The sequence below is a fragment of the Trachypithecus francoisi genome, unplaced genomic scaffold (assembly GCF_009764315.1).
Source record: "Trachypithecus francoisi isolate TF-2019V2 unplaced genomic scaffold, Tfra_2.0 Contig01579, whole genome shotgun sequence".
NCBI lineage: Eukaryota > Metazoa > Chordata > Mammalia > Primates > Cercopithecidae > Trachypithecus > Trachypithecus francoisi.
Window position 1 is genome coordinate 34,047,850 of NW_022681442.1, and position 21,257 is coordinate 34,069,106.

At 43.8% G+C, this 21,257-nt stretch overlaps 1 protein-coding gene across 1 annotated transcript in view; it reads right to left on the minus strand.

Annotated features, from left to right (window-relative positions):
* Positions 1 to 21,257, minus strand: part of PI4K2A (phosphatidylinositol 4-kinase type 2 alpha) — a 38,196-nt gene that overhangs the window by 4,876 nt on the left and 12,063 nt on the right. Inside the window, exons 3-8 of the mRNA XM_033186790.1 lie at positions 16,386 to 16,517; positions 15,828 to 15,981; positions 9,428 to 9,489; positions 7,088 to 7,187; positions 5,479 to 5,612; positions 4,930 to 4,989 (exon numbers count right to left, since the gene is read on the minus strand). Coding sequence (XP_033042681.1) covers positions 4,930 to 4,989; positions 5,479 to 5,612; positions 7,088 to 7,187; positions 9,428 to 9,489; positions 15,828 to 15,981; positions 16,386 to 16,517 — 642 coding nt within the window. The remainder of the gene's footprint in view (positions 1 to 4,929; positions 4,990 to 5,478; positions 5,613 to 7,087; positions 7,188 to 9,427; positions 9,490 to 15,827; positions 15,982 to 16,385; positions 16,518 to 21,257) is intronic.

Below are 21,257 nucleotides of genomic sequence, written 5' to 3' on the forward strand. Positions count from 1 at the left end.
ATCTTCTTTAAAAGATGGTAGATGTTGAAGATTTCATGGTGAGGTCACAGACCATGGGTGGGTAAGCTAAGCTGCACCCTGAAATCACACAGACACACAGCCCTCAAGCCACAGATATCCTCTTACACAACTGTTGCTTATAAAGGGACAGAGCTACACCTGCAACAGGGGTCATTTGTTACCCTATCAGTAACAAATTTCTTTTTTACTTAATTGTTTTGGTACTTGCCAGCATCCTACACTGTTCCAAATAGTCTTAAGCACAATATCAAGGTGAAGAACTGAAAGGAGATTGCTGGAGTATCTGGGGTAAACATGTCAAATTGTCTACTACTTATTTTCAAAAGATTTGGCAAAAAAGAAAATCTATCTAGGGAGAGAGAGAATTAAACAGACATTATTCAGATATACCAGTGGATAATACATAGACACATGAGATAAATCTGGCTAAATACAACAACTGAAGAATCCAGAAGGTTCCATTCTTTCAACTTTACTGAGGTTCAAAAATTTCCCAATTAAAAAGCTGAAGATAAGCCTGGAACTGGGACTAAAAAGAAAGGAGAATAAAGAATTAAAAAAGAGGCCAGTCGCGGTGGCTCACGCCTGTAATCCCAGCACTTTGGGAGGCCGAGGCAGGTGGATTACGAGGTCAGGAGATCGAGACCATCCTGGCCAACATGATGAAACCCCGTCTCTACTAAAAATACAAAAAATTAGCCGGGCGTGGTGGCGGGCGCCTGTAGTCCCAGTTACTCGGGAGGCTGAGGCAGGAGAATGGCATGAACCCGGGAGGCAGAGCTTGCAGTGAGCCGAGATCACGCCACTGTACCCTAGCCTGGGCAACAGAGCAAGACTCTGTCTCAAAACAAAAAAAAAAATTAAAAAAGAAAAATTATTTTTAAAAGTTGAAGAGGCTGGGCGCGGTGGCTCAAGCCTGTAATCCCAGCACTTTGGGAGGCCAAGGCGGGCGGATCACGAGGTCAGGAGATCGAGACCATCCTGGCCAACATGGTGAAACCCCGTCTCTACTAAAAAATACAAAAAAACTAGCCGGGCGAGGTGGCGGGCGCCTGTAGTCCCAGCTACTCGGGAGGCTGAGGCAGGAGAATGGCGTGAACCCGGGAGGCGGAGCTTGCAGTGAGCTGAGATCCGGCCACTGCACTCCAGCCCGGGCTACAGAGCGAGACTCCGTCTCAAAAAAAAAAAAAAAAAAAAAAAGTTGAAGAAAAATTATAGTAGTCACATATTACTAAAGGATAAATACTATCTTTGAAAATGTTGAGCTGGACGTGGTAGCTCATGCCTATAATCTCAGTACCTCGGGAGGCCAAGGCAGGAGGATCACTTGAAGTCAGGAGTTTGAGACCAGCCTGGACGACATTGCAAGACCCCATCTCTTAAAAAAAAAAATTACCCAAGGCCGGGCGCAGTGGCTCACACCTGTAATCCCAGCACTTTGGGAGGCAGAGGCGGGTGGATCACAAGGTCAGGAGATCGAGACCACCCCAGCTAACAAGCTAACACTGTGAAACCCCGTCTCCACAAAAAATACAAAAAATTAGCCAGGCGTGGTGGCGGGCACCTGTAGTCCCAGCTACTCATGAGGCTGAGGCAGGAGAATGGCATGAACTCGGGAGTCGGAGGCTGTAGTGAGCCGAGATGGCACCACTGCATTCCAGCCTGGGCGACAAAAAAATTACCCAGAAATGGTGGTGCATGCCTGTGGTCCCAGCTACTCAGGAGGCTGAGTGGGGAGGACTTCTTGAACCTAGGAGTTCAAAGTTGCAGTTGACTACGACTGGGCCACTGCACTCCAGCCTGGGTGACAGAGCATGACCCTGTCTTTTAAACAAAGAAAAGAAAAAGAAAAAGAAAATGTTAAAGAGGCTTTCTCTCAGACCTAGATTCTTTTTTTTTTTTTTTTTTTTTTAGGATACAGAAGATTTATTCAAAGTCCAGGTACAGACGGGCCAACCTGCCTCTACAGCGTTCACAGTGAACACAGGGCTAGACAAGGCAGGAGTTTATCAAACGGTTTTAATCAGTTCTCTCTGCGTCACAAGCCATCGGGTAAGGCAACGGAATGTGCGTGGGGTCCCTGTGGCTCCGCGGTCACAATACTGAGCCTGGAATTGCTGTTAGCAAAATATACATCTGTGTCAGACCCTAGATTCTTTAACTCTTGGTGAGAAGCCTTTGAGTAACAACTTCTATCACCTGACTGTGTCCCTGTGGGGCCTCTTCACTCTTTCCCTACATCTCAGGGCCCTTGTACTACAGCCCATCCTGTGATAATGGCTCAGCTACGTAGACAGGGTTATGATCTCTTTTCTCTGTGCTTTGTCAGATTTCGATAGTGCAGAGGACCATTTTGCTTTGATGTGTGAATTGTAGACAAGTAAGCACATGAGTGATATACTGGCCACGTGCATGTTGGAAGGAGCTGGATGGTCACCCTAAGGTAGTAGGTGCTGTAGGTTACAAGATGCCAAAAGCTCCTCTGAAGACATTAGGAGCACAAGATGGAGAGAAATAAAACTGCACTACCCCAGCCTCCCCTATCACCCTGAATAATGGCCCTATCTGAGTAATGGGAGAAGGGTTGGCAAGGGACTGAGCTGGGAAGAAATTAGACAAGACATTGCAATACGGAAAGAGGCACAGCCTATATCAACTGGAGAAGCCAGTTTATTTCTTTATGCTGAGTTCCATAATATCAGAGTCTATCATGTGGCTTTTAATGTTTCCAAAAATTCTGCCAGCCTAATTGGTCCCTTACATTACTTGGGAAATGTAGGAATACTATGTTACTGGTATTCAGACAGCTACAATAATTGTAGTTCTTAAAACTTCTGTCCAGGTCGGGCTCAGTGGCTCACTCCTGTAATCCCAGCACTTTGGGAGGCCAAGGCGGGCAGACCACCTGAGGTCAGGAGTTTGAGACCAGCCTGGCCAACACGGTGAAACCCCATCTCTACTAAAAATACAAAAATTAGCTAGGTGTGATACCATGCACCTGTAATCCCAGCTACTTGGGAGGCTGAGGCAGGAGAATCACTTGAACCTGGGAGGTGAAGGTTGCAGTGAGCCAAGATTGCACCACTGCACTCCAGCCTAGGTGACAGAGAGAGACTCTGTCTCCCAAAAAAAAAAAAAAAAAAAAAAGCCCCTCTGTCCAACCTACTTCCAGGGAAAAACGGGCTCAGCAAGCCCAGAAGGTGCTGTCATCAGAGGTCTTTAGATAAATGGCAGGAAGAAGTAAATGCAGAATTAAGGCTGAGAAGATCCTCTTGCCCTTTAAAGACGGGAGAAGCTGAATTTTCTGTATACAAAAATCATAATCCTAACAGCTATTAATACTACAAATTGAGTATTTCAATATGCCAGGTACTACTCTGTTTCAAATCATTTATCTCATAATAATTCTGTAAGGCAGGTACCATTATTATTATTATTATCTTGAGACAGGTTCTCACTCTGTCCCCCAGACTAGACTGCAGTGGTGCCATCTCAGTTCACTGCATCCTAGACCTCCCAGGTTCAAGTGATCCTCCCACCTTAGCCTCCTAAGTAGCTAGGATTACAGGCCTGCGCCACCACACACGGCTAATTTTTGTATTTTTTGTAGAGATGGGGTTTCACCATGTTGCCCAGGCTGGTCTCCAACTCCTTAGCTCAAGTGATCTGCCCACCTCAGCCTCTCAAAGTGCTGGGATTACAGGTGTGAGCCACCATGCCTGGTCTCAGCTACTATTATTGATCCCACATTAGACACGAGGAAACTAAGGGAAGGAGAGATTTAAGTAACTTGCCCAAAATCTCACAGGTAGTAAATGGCAGAGCCAGGCTTCAAAAACCCAGGCACTCTGACCAGTTTGTACCCTTAACCACTAGGCCATCCCAGCTCTCTTTAAGAAGACTTCAAAGTGATAAGCATAACACCAGTACCCCAAAGAGTTTTCAAACCATTTTTCAAGCATTTCTTTACTATGCTTTGGAAGATCAACAATCCCCTTGGTTTCCTTAGCTCCCTTTTAAGGTGAAGTGGAAGGAGAAGGAATAATGTAACTTGTACCTATAACAACAAAATTATAACCATAATCAATATCTGAGTGCTTCATGTGCCCAGTACTCTTTTTACTAAACGCTTGATAAGCATTATCTCGTGAAATCCTCCAGCCAACTGTGCAATATATTATTACTATTCTGTTTTATAAACAAGAAAACAGAGGCTTTTGCCCCAGGCCACAGAGCTTCCAAGTAGTGAAGCAGTTTGGCTCCAGGGCCCAGATCTTAACCACCAAAACATACAGCCTGCCTTGAGTAACTTGAGGACAGGGAGCATTAGTTTAACTACCAATGAATTACCTAGCAACTAGCAGAGATAAGCACACATTAAGTGCTTCATCAAGCACCAGATATAAGGGAAGAGGTGGGAGAATTGGGAGGGCCACGTTTCCTCTCCTAGGTGTTAGGGTAGAGCCATAAATAATATATGGAACAGACTGAAAAAAGATATAAAACATGGCCGGGCACAGTGCCTCGTGCCTGTAATCCCAGCGCTTCGGCAGGCCGAGGAAGGTGCATCACTTGAGGTCAGGAGTTCGAGACCAGCCTGGCCAACAATGGTAAAACCCCATCTCTACTAAAAATGCAAAAATTAGCCGGACGTTGTGACATGCGCCTGTAATCTTAGCTACTTGGGAAGCTGAGGCATAAGAATTGCTTGAACCTGGGAGGCGGAGGTTGCAGTGAGTGGAGATCATGCTACTGCACCTCAGCCTGGGTGATAGAGTAAGACTCGGTCTCCAAAAAAAAAAAAAAAAAAAGGGTGTAAAACACAAGCTTCAAACATTTGCTCAACCTGAGGACACAACCCTCCCAGAGAGACACCAAAAAGATACTGGGAGGATGTCCCAGGCTTACCTGGCCCCGCATGACAGCAATCTGCTTATGGAACTGGCCCCTGTCGAAACCAGGATCTTTCTGCAAAAGAAGACCAGAAGGAGATGGAACCTGTGTGAATGCCTCACAGGAACCCATTTTTTCTCCTAGTTAGAAACTTTCTAATAAGGAAAACCTGCATAAGGCTTCTGCAGCTTGGTGAAGTCAACTACTCCCACAAGAACTCCCTGCTTTACAGATGAGGAAACAGAAAACAAGTCGGTATCTTCCTCTGCATCTCAAACTCTAGGCTTCAGTGCTCCATATTAAAATGAAAGCCCTGCAGATACATTGCAGCCACATGATGCACAGGAGAGACACATCAGTGTGATTTATCACCCCTGCCCATTTCTCTCAAACCCATCCAAACCAGGTCCCGCTGTCCACATGTGGAAATCTTGCTATTCGTTGCCTAACTCCAGTCAGAAAGGTGTTAGCCATTTCCTCTTGGCTTGTGTCAGGACCAATTTAAAAAACCATTAAAAACTCCTTCTTCCACATGATAATAGGGCTGAGGTTCCCAGGGCTGACCTTGAAGAGTTCATAAAGGTCCTCTTCCAAGTCCTTGACGAAGTTAGGGTCCGATATCTTTGGAAGGATCAGATCTTTTATCTCCTGAGAAAATGGGACTTTCGCCTGGGGCAACCAGGCCCAGTAAAAAGGATCTGAAAAGAGGAAAAGCCACAGGCAAAGCTGCTGTTGGAAAAGTCCCTGCTCATCTGTGTCCTCCACTGGTCAAGGCCCTTTCTAAAGGAGAACCCCTCTTCCCTGATATACAACAGAAACAAAAACTTACAAGTGCTCTTAATTGTAAAGGTTACCTAGGTAGTCAGTAGAGGAACCAGGGTTCAAACCCAGGACTGCCTAATCTCAGAGCTCTTTCTCAAACATTACATGACTTTCCAAGATGCAAGGTCTAGAAGCAACTACTTGCCATTGAGACGCTGAGATGGTCCTTCTGAAAAGGAAGACCAATGCTGCAAAAGGGGCTACTGACTCCCTAGGTTTATTTCTCCTCCTTTCCAAAAGCTTCTCAGTTTCAACAGGGTAGGAGATGTAACAAGGAAGACAGAACACTGATAGGCAGCTTATATTTAGAGACACAAATAGAATATTAGAGACACAAATAGAATAAATTATGGAAAGATAGTCCTCAGATAACAGAAAAAAAAAAGGTATTTCACGAAATATACACTAAAACAATAAAATAACAAATTAAAAAATTTAAAAAGGGCTGGGCGCGGTGGCTCACGCCTGTAATCCCAGCACTTTGGGAGGCCGAGGCGGGCAGATCACAAGGTCAGGAGATTGAGATCATCTTGGCTAACACACTGAAACCCTGTCTCTACTAAAAATACAAAAATTAGCTGGGCATGGTGGTGGGAGCCTATAGTCCCAGCGACTTGGGAGGCTGAGGCAGGAGAATGGCATGAACCCAGGAGGCGGAGGTTGCAGTGAGCTGAGATCACGCCACTGCACTCCAGCCTGGGCGACAGAGCAAGACTCCATCTCAAAAAAAATAAAAAAATAAAAAATAAATAGCCCTCGGCCAGGCACAGTGGCTCACACCTGTAATCCAAGCATTTTGGGAGGCTGAGGCAGGTGGATCACCTGAAGTCAGGAGTTCGAGACCAGCCTGGCCAACATGGTGAAACCCCATCTCTACTAAAAATACAAAATTAGCTGGGTGTGGTGGTGCATGCCTGTAATCCCAGCTACTCAGGAGATTGAGGCAGGAGAATCGCTTGAACCCGTGAGGTGGAGGTTGCAGTAAGCCCAGATAGCATCACTGCACTCCAGCCTAGGCAACAAGAGCGAAACTCCATTTCCAAAAAAAAAAAGAGAGTCCTCAGAAAGAACGAGAAGAATGCAAAGATACAATGAGAAAACTCATCTTTATGTTTCTGATTTCTAATCACCTTTATGCTTGTAATGGGAATCATAGAAGACAAAAATTAGAAAAACAGCTTATATTATGAAATAGTTGCCACATGCCAGCCATTGTGTTAAAGTGCCTGAACTGCATTACTTCATTACTTTTTAGAATAATCCTATGATAGAGACATTATCATCTCCGCTGCACAGGGAGAACATAGACTGAGCAAGGGAAGAGCCAGATCACCATTGTCTCGAGACTTACATGCCCTCCAGGAGTCAGGATGCTTCAGTGGGAAGGCCAGCCCATTGTCTATGGCAGCCACCTTGATAACAGGCTCCTTCACCACCACCCAGTCTGTGTCCTGAAGAGCAAGGAAAGACTAATGACTGAGGAATCCCATCTCCCTCAGGCCCTTCCAAGTAGTAGCAAAGCAACGCATCCCGACTTCCCTCAAGAGAACAATCCTTATTGAACTCATCTTGAGCTACTCTCTGAACTGACTTCCATGTTATTATCTTAACTTAGCACATTTTGGCGCCTCTGACCTGGCTCTTGTTCAAGGCTCAAGAGTCCTGTTCTTATCTCAGAAAAGGTACACCTCCCCAGAAGTTGCTACAGTCCTTGGTAAGAAGGATAATGACAATAATAAAGATAACTATAAGTCATTCCTCCTAGGGAAAGAAAATGAGAATCCCGAAAGCAGAACAGAAGAAATAAAATCCATATCAGTTGGCCAAGGTCCTTTTGTGTGGACCTTGACTCAGATGTTACTTCACTGGTGACAACTACATTTTCCAGTGAGAAAACAGAGCCCCGGAAGATAACAGCTGGCTGCTCCTGCACAAGGGAGTCTGTTTTCCTGCTTCAGTGGTGCATGAAAAGGAAAAGGACAAGAGCTGAATGTAAAAAGAGTGGGCATGTCACCTGTGACAGCCCATGTCAGAGACAACACTATGTGGCTCCATGCTTCAGGCTCATGGGTGCCATCATAGGAACAAGAACTGTGGTTCCAGGATGCCTGAATCTGAATCCCCTGAGATGCCTTATTAAATGTGCAGAATCCTGAGTTTTACACCAGACCTGATGAATCAGTTTCTAAGGGAAAGGCCTGAAGAATCTATGTACTATTTTAAATAACTCTTCAGAAGATTCGGGCACAAAATTTGAGAGCCACTATTATAGAAAGTAAAAAAGTTATAAGGAATAAAAACCCCACCCTGGGCAACATAGCAAGACCTCATCTCTACAAAAAATTAAACAAACTTTGTGTCTGTAGTCCCAGTTACTCAGGAGGCTGAGGTCAGAGGACTGCTTTGAGTCCAGGAGTCCAAGGCTGCTGTGAGCTAGGATAGCACTACTGCACTCCAGCCTGGGCAACAGAGCAAGACCCTCTTTTTTTTTTTTTTTTTTTTTTTTTATAATTTTTGAGACAGAGTCTTGCTCTGTCATCCAGGCTGGAATGCAATGGCGTAATCTTGGCTCACTGCAACCTCCACCTCCCGAATTCAAGTCATTCTCGTGACTCAGCCTCCCGAGTAACTAGGAATACAAACTCCCGCCATCATGCCTGGCTAATTTTTCTATTTTTAGTAGAGATGGGGTTTCACCACATTGGCCAGGCTGAACTCCTGACCTCAGGTGATCCTCCTACCTCAGCCTCCCAAAGTGCTGGGATTACAGGCGTGAGTCACCATGCCCGGCCAACCCTCTTTCTTAAAAAAAAAAAAAAAAAAAAAAAAGAAAACAAAAGAAGAAATAAAACCAATCTCACTCTTCCTCAGGTAGCCTTCTGCTAATTTTGTAAAACATGCCGACTGAACAGTGGTAGAGAAGCGTGGTGGAGGATGAAAGGAATGAGAAAGGAAAAAAAGTTGCAGGAGCAGCTTTCTCTTTTTTTTTTTTTTTTGAGACAAAGTCTCGCTCTGTTGCCCAGGCTGGAGTGCAGTGGCCGGATCTCAGCTCACTGCAAGCTCCGCCTCCCGGGTTTATGCCATTCTCCTGCCTCAGCCTCCTGAGTAGCTGGGACTACAGGCGTCCGCCACCTCGCCCGGCTAGTTTTTTGTATTTTTTTAGTAGAGACGGGGTTTCACCGTGTTAGCCAGGATGGTCTCGATCTCCTGACCTCGTGATCCGCCCATCTCGGCCTCCCAAAGTGCTGGGATTACAGGCTTGAGCCACCATGCCCGGCCAGGAGCAGCTTTTTCTAAACTTATGTTCTGTGGACTTGCGGTCTATTGTGAGAAAAGTGGCATGGTTTAAAAAGGGTAGAAATCAAATTTAAATAGGTTTGTTTAATATAATACTTCTAAGACCTTTCCTGTGGTACTGTGCAATACGAAGCTCAAAGAAAGGAACAGAGTACGTAATATGTTTCAAATCTACTTGACCCTTTCTTCATGCTATTCCTATTAACATGTGTCAGTAGGATGTCCTTGAAACACATATTGAGTAAAACGATACCAAATATTAACCTATTAATTTTAAACGTACGCACCCTCCGATTCTTCTGAATTTATATGACCTACATCTCTGACCATTTTACGTGTTTCTGTATTACGCAAATACTCTTCATTCTCTTTAAGATTTATCTCAGCCTCTTACCCGAGAGCTAGAACTATCCATTGGACAGTCATATTTAATCAGCCAGTTGTCATTGCCTCGATCTGTGAACAGAAATATAAAGTTAGCAGAAAAAAGGGGGATGACTTTCAATTTTTGTAATAGTGGACTAGGTATTCCGGACACTCAGACTAACCCTTCTACTGAGAATGACTATAAACACTGGATAAAATATTTTTAGATCTCTTTAAGGTACTGGAGATTTTAACAAGACCACAAAGAATTTAAGAGTGATGTTCTGGGAAAGAAAGGAAATCCATGGAAGGAAGTGGAGCCCAGCACTGTGGCTTATTTTCCCCTAGAGCACTTGCCGATTTGGAAAGAGGTGGCTATGAGCTTGAGAGGTAGAACCAGAGTCTTGTTATAAGAGCCTTGTGGAGCTAGAGAGACAAAAACTATAATCCAGTGACTGATCGGGGTAAGGGACCCTCGTATATCATCTATGCTTTGAGTTAAGACCTGAAGCACTCACTACCACACCTTGGAAATACACCAAGCTTCACCTCAACACCTGAAATGAAAGTGATACTGGATTGTTAGTGCCCTAGGTGCTTGCCAAAAGAAATCTTCTTCCTCCAGACAGGATTTACAATAACATCTTAGGCCTTCATACAGCTCTACGATTTCTGATAGGCAGTATTTGACAATGAAAAACAACCAGGTACACAAAGAAACAAGATGACAGGAATAAAAACAAAGAGAAACAACTGAAAATTAAAACAGATCTGTAGGGGCTCCAAACAATAAAATATACAGACTTTAAAATGTTCACAATAAAATCCTTAATATGTTTAAAAAGATAAAAGTCAAGATTAAGAATATCGGCAGAGGCTGTACCTGATATCCCAGCATTTTGGGAGGCTGAGGAGGCAGAGAATCACTTGAGGTCAGGAGTTCAAGACCAGCCTGGGCAAAATAGCCAGACCCCATGTCTAAATAAATTGTAAATAAGATTAGCCAGGTGTGGTGGTATGTGCCTATAGTTCCAGCTACTCGGGAGGCTGAGGCAGGATAGCTTGAGCCAAGAGTTAGAGGCTGCTGCAATGAGCTATGATCATATCACTGCACTCTAGCCTGGACAATAGAGTGATACCCTGCCTCCAAAAAAAAAAAAAAAAAAAAAAAACCCTGAATTTGATCAAGCCTTTAAACTCAAGCAGTAATTTACAGGAAACACAGAGAATAGAGGGTGTCAAATCCACATTGTGGAAATTCTATAGGGCAAATATCCAGTTTCTTCAACAAATAAAAGGCAAGGGGAAAAAAATGTGAAACTCTCCCTAAATTGAAGACATTTAAGAAACATATTAACCTGGCCAGACACAGTGGCTTATGCCAGTTATCTCAGCACTTGGGGAGGCTGAGGTAGGAGGACTGCTTGAGCCCAGGAGTTTAAGACCAGCCTGGGCAACACCGTGAGATCCCATCTCCAAAAAAACAGAAAAGAAAGATATTAACCAAATGTAATATGTAGACCTTTATATCATGATTTCAACAAGCCAATTATAAAAACCACTTTTTTATGAGACAACTGGGGTAATCTGAACACTGATGGGACATTAAATACTGATTATACTGAAAAAAAAATGTATCTCTTCAAGAACATATGGAGGTATCTATAGATACTATAAAATTATGTCTCCGATTTGCTTTAAAATAATCCAGCAGTTCCAGTTAAAGCCTTAGTTGAAAAAAAAAAAAATCCAGCAGGGATGGGGGTAGCAGGAAGTGAGACTTTACACAGTAACCGTTGAAGGTGGTAACAAGTATATGGGGTTTATTATACCAGTCTCTTTACTTTTGTGTATTTTGAAATTTTCCTACTAATCAGCTAAAAAATTATTTTAAGTAAACTATGGGACACAGAAGAAATGAACAATGGAAATTAGAAAATATAGTCTCCGGCCGGGCGCGGTGGCTCAAGCCTGTAATCCCAGCACTTTGGGAGGCCGAGACGGGTGGATCACGAGGTCAGGAGATCGAGACCATCCTGGCTAACACTGTGAAACCCCGTCTCTACTAAAAAATACAAAAAACCAACCGGGCGAGGTGGCGGGCGCCTGTAGTCCCAGCTACTCGGGAGGCTGAGGCAGGAGAATGGCGTGAACCCGGGAGGCGGAGCTTGCAGTGAGCTGAGATCCGGCCACTGCACTCCAGCCTGGGCCACAGAGCAAGACTCCGTCTCAAAAAAAAAAAAAAAAAAAAGAAAATATAGTCTCCATCTATAAAATGAGAGGATAAAAAATGTTTAAATATATTTTATAATGATTGATTACAGTGGAAAAATACACACTTGTATGATACACCTAAACTATGCTTAAGATGAAATTAAAGTCTGAAGTGCATATGTTAGAAAAGAAGAGGCCGGGTGCGATGGCTCTCACCTGTAATCCCAGCACTTTGGGAGGCCAAGGCGGGCGGATCACGAGGTCAGGAGTTCAAGACCAGCCTGACCAATATGGTGAAACCCCGTCTCTACTAAAAATACAAAAATTAGCCGGGCGTGGTGGCATGCACCTGTAGTCCCAGCTACTCAGGAGGCTGAGGCAGGAGAATCGTTTGAACCCAGGAAGCAGAGGTTGCAGTGAGCCCAGATCACGCCACTGCAATCTAGCCTGGGCGACAGAGCAAGACTCCGTCTCAAAAAAAAAAAAAAGGAGAGGAGAGGGGAGGGGAGGGGAAGGAAGGGGAGGGGGGAAAGGGGGGCAGGGGGAGGGGAGGAGAGGAGAGGGGAGGGGAGGGGAGGGGAGGGGAGGAGAGGAGAGGAGAGGAGAGGAGAAAAGCTAAAAATCAATACTCTAAGAGAGGATTCTAGGAAGATGGTGGAGTAGGAAACAACAGAAATCTGTCTCCCCATGTGGACAACAATTGTAGTGGCAAAAATCTGTCTGATGTAATTATTTTGGAGCTCTGGAGTCTATGGAGGGCCTGCAACTTGCAGGGGAAAGCCTGGACAGTAAATTGTGGTTAATTTCATTCAATTTTGGCTCTTAGCCCCACAAGCAGCTACACAACCCCCACCCTTCAGCCACATGGCAGCCAGATATGCACAAGTTCTAGGAGCAGCCTGCAAACAGCTTGAGGGTGCCAAGGTGGGCAAAAAGGACCCTAACATCATAATGGTGAAAGACTGCAATCAAGAACAATGAAAAGATGCCTGCTTTTACTTCTATTCAACATAGTAATGGAAGTCTTAGAGCACTGAAGCGAGAAAAAAGAAATAAAAAGCCCCCAAATTGGGAAAAAAAAAAAAAGAGGGAAAATTATGTCCGTTCATAAATATGATTGTGTATGTACATAACCCTAAAATTTCCACAAAAAACAAACTGCTAGAACTAATAATTCAGCAAAGTAGCAACATACAAAGTCAATCCACAAAAAAATCAGTTGCAAGCCGGGCGCAGTCGTTCACACCTGTAATCCCAGCACTTTGGGAGGCTGAGGTAGGAGGATTGCTTGAGCCCAGGAATTCGAGACCAGCCTGGGCAACGCAGTGAGACCTCGTCTCCACAAAAAATTTAAAAACTAGCCAGGCGTGGTCCTCACACCTGTAGTCCAGCTACTCCTACTCATGCGGCAGAGGTAGGAGGATCACTTGAACCCAGGAGTCCGAGGCTGTAGTGAGCTATGATTGTACCACTGCACTTCAGCCTGGATAATAGAGCATAACGCTGTCTCTTTAAAAAGTAAAACTAAAGGCAATAGAGTGAGAGAAAGTATTTGCAAATTATATATGTGATATGGGATTAATAGCCAGATATACAGAGAACTTTCAACAAATGTAGAGAGAACTCAACAATAACGACCAAAAAAAAAAAAAATTCAAAAATAGGCAAAGGACTTAAATAGCCAACTCCAAAGAAGATATATGATTGGCCAATCAGCACATAAAAAGTTGTTTAACATTGGCCGGGTGCAGTGGCTCACACCTGTAATCCCAGCACTTTGGGAGGCCGAGGCAGGCGGATCACGAGGTCAGGAGATCGAGACCATCCTGGCTAACACGGTGAAACCCCGTCTCTACTAAAAATGCAAAAAATTAGCCGGGTGAGGCGGCGGGCGCCTGTAGTCCCAGCTACTTGGGAGGCTGAGGCAGGAGAATGGCGTGAACCCAGGAGGCGGAGCTTGCAGTGAGCCGAGATCACACCAGTGCACTCCAGCCTGGGCGACTGAGCGAGACTCCATCTCAAAAAAAAAAAAAAAAGATGCTTAACATCACTAATCATTAAGGAAATGCAAATCAAAACGATACGATAACATCTCACACCCATTAGGATGGTTACTATCAAAACAAAAATAGAAAACATTCAGCAGAATGCAGATGAAATAGGAAAAGGAGAAAAACAGAAAACAGTAAGTGCTGGTGAGAATGTAGAGAAATTGGAAGGAACCCTCGTGTGCTGTTGGTGGGAATGTAAAAATGACGCAGCTGCTGTGGAAAACAGTATGGTGGTTTCTCAAAAAATTAAAAATAGAATTACCATATATGATCCAGTAATTCCACTTCTAGATATATACTCAAAAAAACTGAAAGCAGGGTCTTGAAGAGATATTTGTACACCCAGTAGCATTGTCCATAATAGCTAAAATGCAGAAGCAACCCAAGTGTTCACTGAAAGATGAATGGATACACAAAATGTGGTATATACATAAAATGGATCAGTATTTACCCTTAAAAAGGAAGGAAATTCTGATATATACTGCATCATAGATGTACCTTGAGGACGTTATGCTAAGTGAATAAGTGAATCACCAAAAGGCAAATACTATACTATTCCACTTATATGAGGTACTTAGAGCAGTCAAAATCATAGAAACAGAAAACAGAATGATGGTTGCCAGGGACGTGGGGAGGGGGAATGAAGAGTTACTGTTTAATGAGTATAGAGCTTCAGTTATACAAGATAAAAAGAGTTCTAGAGGCCGAGCATGGTGGCTCACACCTGTAATCCCAGCACTTTGAGACACTGAGATGGGTGGATCACCTGAGGTCAGCTGAAGACCAGCCTGGCCAACATGGTGAAACTCCATCTCTATAAAAATACAAAAATAAGCTGGGCATGATGGTGGGTGTCTGTAATCCCAGCTACTCGGGAGGCTGAGGTGGGAAAATCACATGAACCCAGGAGGTGGGGGTTGCAGTGAGCTGAGATCGCGCCATTGCACTCCAACCTAGGTGACGGAGCGAGACTCCGTCTCAACGACAACAAAATAAAAGAGTTCTGGAGATGGATGGTGGTGACAGTTGCATAATATGAATGTATTTCTTTTTTTTTTTTGAGACGGAGTCTCGCTCTGTCGCCTGGGCTGGAGTGCAGTGGCCGGATCTCAGCTCACTGCAAGCTCCGCCTCCCTGGTTTACGCCATTCTCCTGCCTCAGCCTCCCGAGCAGCTGGGACTACAGGCGCCAGCCACCTCGCCTGGCTAGCTTTTTGTATTTTTTAGTAGAGACGGGGTTTCACCATATTAGCCAGGATGGTCTCGATCTCCTGACCTCGTGATCCGCCCGTCTCGGCCTCCCAAAGTGCTGGGATTACAGGCTTGAGCCACCGCGCCCAGCCGAATGTATTTCATACTACTTTAAAATGGTTAAGATAATAAATTTGATGTTATATACATTTTACTATGATTTTTAAAATCAGACACAATATAGGTTCAATAAGGTGAATTTAAAGATCTTTTTTTTTGGAAACACAATCTTGCTCTGTCACCCAGGCTAGAGTGCAGTGGTACAATTTTGACTTACTGCAACCTCCGCCTCCCGGGTTCAAGAGATTTTCCCACCTCAGCCTCCTGAATAGCTGGGACTACAGGCACGCACCACCACACCGGGCTAATTTTTGTATTTTTAGTAGAGACAGGGGTTTCACCATGTTGTCCAGGCTGGTCTTGAACTCCTGGCCTCAAGTGATCCATCTGCCTTGGCCTCCCAAAGTGCTAGGAGTACAGGCATGAGCCACCGCGTCCAGTCTGAATTTAAAAATTTTGTCCTCAATATATGTAAATTTTGCCAGGTTAGTTGAATTTAAATTGCACTGAAAAAAAATTTTTTTTTAATTAGCAATGATCTAAGTATCTACCTCCAGAAGTTAGAGGAAGACAAAACTGTCCTGTTACAGGTCTTGAGGCTACAAGAATGATGAGGGACCAAGGATAAGAGTACTCTTCACAGTGCTTTGGAAGAGCTAAGTGTCTTCTGTCTGGAACCAGCAAAGAGTGTAAGATAAAACATAAATACTAACTCCAGGCATCACCACCTCTGAAAACTACACATGATGTGTCTGGACGAGGCACTCTGACTCCCAAGCCCTGCAAGCCTCCAGGCCTCCCTGTGCCTCAACACAGTCTGGCACAGGACATGGGACCACCTGCAGCTACTCACCAGTGTTGCGGATGATGTAATCCAGCACCACCAACCGCTCAAACTGCAACAGTAGTTGCCGGTTAGTATTCTCAGGAAGAGGTTCTGCTTCAAAACGCCGTAGCCAATAGTCTGCATCTTTGTAGCCTTCAACAAAGAGCTGGAATGAACCAACCTGGAACCAAGAGGAAGGAACAAAGGTTTTTCCCTACTGCCCAAGTCCAAAGACCTTTGGTGTATGCCAGATACCCATGAAGGCCCTATGGAGTTTGTATCAGAGAAGGGAAACTTTTCAAGATCTTTACTTCCTCATTTCTTCCAAGTATAGGAGAAAAGAGATTTAACAGTGATCATCCATCCAAATTAAAGAACCTATCCAAATGAACCAGAGGAGTAAAGTGAAAAGTTAGGTCTCAACTTTTTAAACTTTAGCCACTTGACAGAAATGAGGAAGACAGGATCCTCAGGGCAGGTTACTCACGTGCCCATATTTGAGTTGTAGGCACCTTGCTTCACCACTTGGATGACTATGTCACTATAAATCATGACCCTTGATAAGCCACAGAGGTGCACCTATACCTTTGGTGGTAGCCCGATGCGGTTAAACCGCTGTCCCACTTTTGGCACTTTCTCTAGCGCAAGCCGCTTGCCCCTGGACTTCACTCGGTCAATGGCACTATAGTTGAAGGTCTCACTGGCCAAGTATACTACCTACAGTGAAAAGAGGAGAGATACTAAGGTTAGAGTCAAGTTTAAGGAACCAGAACACTATGGCAGAGAATAAATAGCTTGATGTTCACAAATACTATTCCTCTTCCAGGGCACAGAAAAAATACATTTCTCAGCCTTCCCAGCAACTAGGAGAGGGAAGATAACTACTTTGAGCCAACGAAATAATGACAAAATTATATATGTACAACACTTCCACTGCTGGCCACTAAAATCTCCCACAATCCTTAATTCACATTCCCCAGTCTGTACAGTTAGGAAAGAAGGGCTGGGAAATCACAGAGCCACACCATGGAAGAACCTCGGATACCTTGTTACTATATGAGTGATGTGGTATCTAGGAGAGCTGCCTATCTGGCATGAGTCTGAGATGTAATCAAGAAATACACTCCTGGCCAGGCGCGGTAGCTCATGCCCTGTAATCTCAACACTCTGGGAGGTCAAGGAGGGCGGATCACTTGAGGTCAGGAGTTCGAGACCAGCCTGGCCAACATGATGAAACCTCAGTCTCTACTAAAAACACAAAGAAAAAAAATTAGCCAGGCATGGTGGTGCATGTCTGTAATCCTACCTAACTGGGAGGCTGAGGTGGGAGGATGGCTTGAACATCAGAAGCAGAGGTTGCAGTGAGCCAAGATCACGCCACTGCACATTCTATCCTGGGTTGCAGAGGGAGACTCTGTCCCAAAAAAAAAGAAAAAAAAGAAATACAATCCAATTGTATTAAACCACTGAGATTTAGGGGTTGTTACAGCAGCTAGTATGAAGCACAAGGATTAACACTGTCATCTCCTGGGTTAGATTAGGCCAAATGCCCATTTTATTTCCAGATACAAACAAGTTGCAATTTACTCTATACCCCCTTATTTCCTTTTGAATGTTTTTTTTTTTTTTTTTTTTTGAGACAGAGTCTCACCCTGTTGCCCAGGCTGGAGTGCAGTGGCACAGTCTTGGCTCACTGCAACCTCCACATCCCAGGTTCAAGGGATTCTCATGCCTCAGCCTCCCAAGTAGCTGGGATTACAGGTGTGTGCCACCACTTCTGACTAATGTTTGTATTTTTAGTAGAGAGAGGGTTTCACCATGTTGGCCAGGCTGGTCTTGAACTCCTGACCTCAGGTGATCCCCCCACCTTGGCCTCCCAAAGTGCTGGGATTACAGGCATGAGCCACTGTGCCCTGGCCCTTTTGAATTTTTTCACTTTGTGAAATTATTCATATTCAAAAGATAAACATTAAAATTGGTTTTCATTTTAATTAACTGCTATTTTTATGTATAGGCTATATCTGGAATATTACACAAGAAATACTGTAATCCTGGCTGCCTCTGAGGAAGGAAACTGAATGGTCAGGAGATAGGGGTAGCAGGGAGTCTGAATTACTTTTCTCTGTTTACCCTATGGGCTTCTGATTTTTGTACTAGATGCATGCATTGCCTATTCTAAAAAAATTTTTTAACATGTCATCAATATTATACTTGATTTAAGTGAAACTGCAGTGACATCATTGTAATCCACATATGCATCTATTGTCACACTTATCACATTGTCTTGTAATTATTCATTTGTATATCTAACTTCTCCCTTAAAACTAATGAGATTTGAGGAAGCAAGAGAACATCTTATTTATATTAGCATCCACAGTACCTAACACAGTAGCTGGCACATGCTCATTAAATATTAAGTGAATGAATGAATGAATTACAAGCTTCTTTCAGAGACAGCAACAAGCGAGTTTTAGCATATAAATACCTAAAATAAAACTTATAAGAAAGCTATTTTCCTAAGCCTTGTGAAAGTTATTACAAATAACTATTTTTTCCCATGTACCTGGAGAGGCAAAATAACTGCCTCTCATCTATCACTCCATCCTACCATCTAGTATTAATAGAGCGCCTAAAATGGATGTGCATGGTACTGTAGTAGGCACTTCCTGCCTTACAAATCAGAAAACTCAGGCATAGGAATAAAGGAAAAAGAGTTTTTCTAAGGCTACCTTGCCAGTGTCCACAGTGAAACTTCTGGCTCTCTCAAGCCATAAATCCCCTTTTGCCCCCATCATATTTATTTTCTGTCATTCTTCCTAATAAACCACTTTTTCCCCATGACTATGAAACTGTCATAACCTGAAACCTCATAGAAGCAGAGAGCAGAGACAGCCAGTGAGTGAGAATTACAGCCTTACCATTTGAAGTTCCAACGCAATGTGAGCCCTGTTTCTATAATGACAGATGCTCTGATCAACTCGATAGAGTCCTATCACAAGAGTTGGGGAGACAGGAAGGGGAGTCTTCTTACTATTCTCCAGCAGCTATATGTTAAGATTCCAAAGTTCTGTCTCATCTCAGTCTTACATAAGACAAGTTTTTTTTTTTTTTTTTTTTTTTTTTGAGATGGAGTGTTGCTTTGTTGCCCAGGATAGAGTGTGGTGGCACAATCTCAGCTCACTGCAACCTCTGCCTCCCAGGTTCAAGCGATTCTCCCACCTCAGCCACCCAAGTAGCTGGGATTACAGGCACACACCACCATGCCCAGCTACTTTTGTATTTTTAGTAGAGACGGGTTTTCACGATGTTGGCCAGGCTGGTCTCAAACTCCTGACCTCAGGTGATTCACCCACTTTGGCCTCCCAAAGTGCTGGGATTACAGCGTGAGCCACTGAGCCCAGCCAAGACAAGTATTTTTGTTGTTGCTGACTTTCTGATGCAAAAGATCCTCAGGCCTCATGAAGGTTCTCTAACAGGGAAAGAGGAAGACCAGAGATAGGGAAGAAAGGGATTGTGGGGGTGACGCTAAGGATTAGAATAGCTCATAAAAATATCACAGGCTAACATATGGAGGGTTTACATTGTGCCTGACTTGCCCAAGTGTTACACAAATCAAAAACTGCAGAGCAAGAATTCAAACTCAAGTGCTCCAGAAGCACCAACAGAGCAGGCAGGCACAGGGCCAGGCATGGTCTGCTATTTGCCTAGTAAAGGAAGAAAACTACAGACTGATAAGCAAGGAGAATTTAAAAGTTTCTAGAGTCTAAGAGGAGCCTAGTAGAAGCATTTCCGGTTAGGAGACTTAAGAGCATTAATTATCATACAAGATGTTCAAAGCATGCTGTAAAACTATTTGCACAGAGAGGGAAAAGTAAGGCATAAAGAGAAGGAATGAGCTGCACAAAGCCAGGCAGTGAATTGGATGTGAAATGGGAACTACAAGCCTGGTCAAACATTTTCTCGCTAGACCTGAAGTTGGGAGAACTTTGGTATTGTTTCTCATGATTTGATATTCATTTACTGACTCAGCTGGTACTTCATGAATGCTTACTATAAATATAGTATTTTGCTAGGTGCTAAGAATGAGAGAGGAAAACTTGAGAAGTGGTCTCTGACTTCTATAACTTACAAACTAGTTGACTAATTGTTTGGAGTTTAGTAGCAAAAAAGCAGACATGGTTAAATATCCACGATAGTCATATTTTCCTCTCAGATGGAAGGGAAGTTTCTATCTGCTGATCAATCTCTTTGCTCAGAGAGTCTGCTATCTAAACCTGTGAAGAAATCTTCAAGGCTGGGCATGGTGGCTCACACTTGTAATCCCAGCACTTTGGGAGGCCAAGGCAGGAGGATCGCTTGAGCCCAGGAGTTCAAGACCAGCCTGAGCAAAACAGGGAGACCTTGTTTCTAGAAAAAATTAAAAAAAAAAAATAATTGGCCAGGCTTGGTGGCACATGCCCGTAATCCTAACCTGAGAGGCTGAGGTGGGAGGACTGCTTGAGCCGGGGAGGCCAAGGCTGCAGTGAGCTGTGATTGTGCCACTGTACCCCAGCCTGGGCAACAGAGCAAGACCCTATCTCTAAAAACAAGAAAGAAAAGAAAACTTTTTAAGCAGGGGGATTTTAATCTAGAGGCATGCTCCCTGCAGGGGTGGTCAATGGATAGACTACAACATTTATGAACCATCATCCTAAAATTATACCCAAAACTATAATTACAAATATATGCACTTTTTCTGGAAAGGGGGTCTATAGGTTTTATCAGATTCTCAGAGAGAAACTAAATAAATTTGGTTTTAGTTATTTAGTCAATAACTAAATAAAGTAGCATAGACTAGTTAAGACTAAGCACAAAGCCAGGATGGTTTGGATGACTCAGCAGCCTCAGGGCATCAGATGAGAGTTCCACCTAAGTTGTTACTAAATCCCAGGTAGCTATGTACTCGGTGAATGGTGTGCCCGGACATGTTCATATGCTGACCAGTAGATTCCTTCCCCTCATAACCCTTGGTGAGTTTCATGGAACACCTTGTAGTGCAGGGGTTCTTAGCCTGGTATCAGTAAACTCCCTGAAATTGTATGCAATCAATTCTGTATTCAAGCATATTGGTGGGGGTTGGGGGGGAACCTCAACTATGTCTATAACACATACAAGATGTGTATGAATCCATTCTGAGTGTGAGTCTGCCTGGATCTGGCATCCTTATTTTGATATGTTCAGACAAGTCCCCAAATTCCACAGCATAAAGATAAATGAGAAAAATTCAATGTCAGTTCCCGTAGGGTTCAGGCCAGACCATTTCTCTAACCCTCAGCCCATCCTAAAGTCTTCCTTGTCAGACCCTCCAGAAGTGCTTAGCTGTCATTAGCCAGTCCTAGACTGTATCAAAATGCTGGGATAGCTCAGAAGTCTGAGAGTAAACCACAAAGTCACTAGGTTTCTAACTAGCTTGGGGTT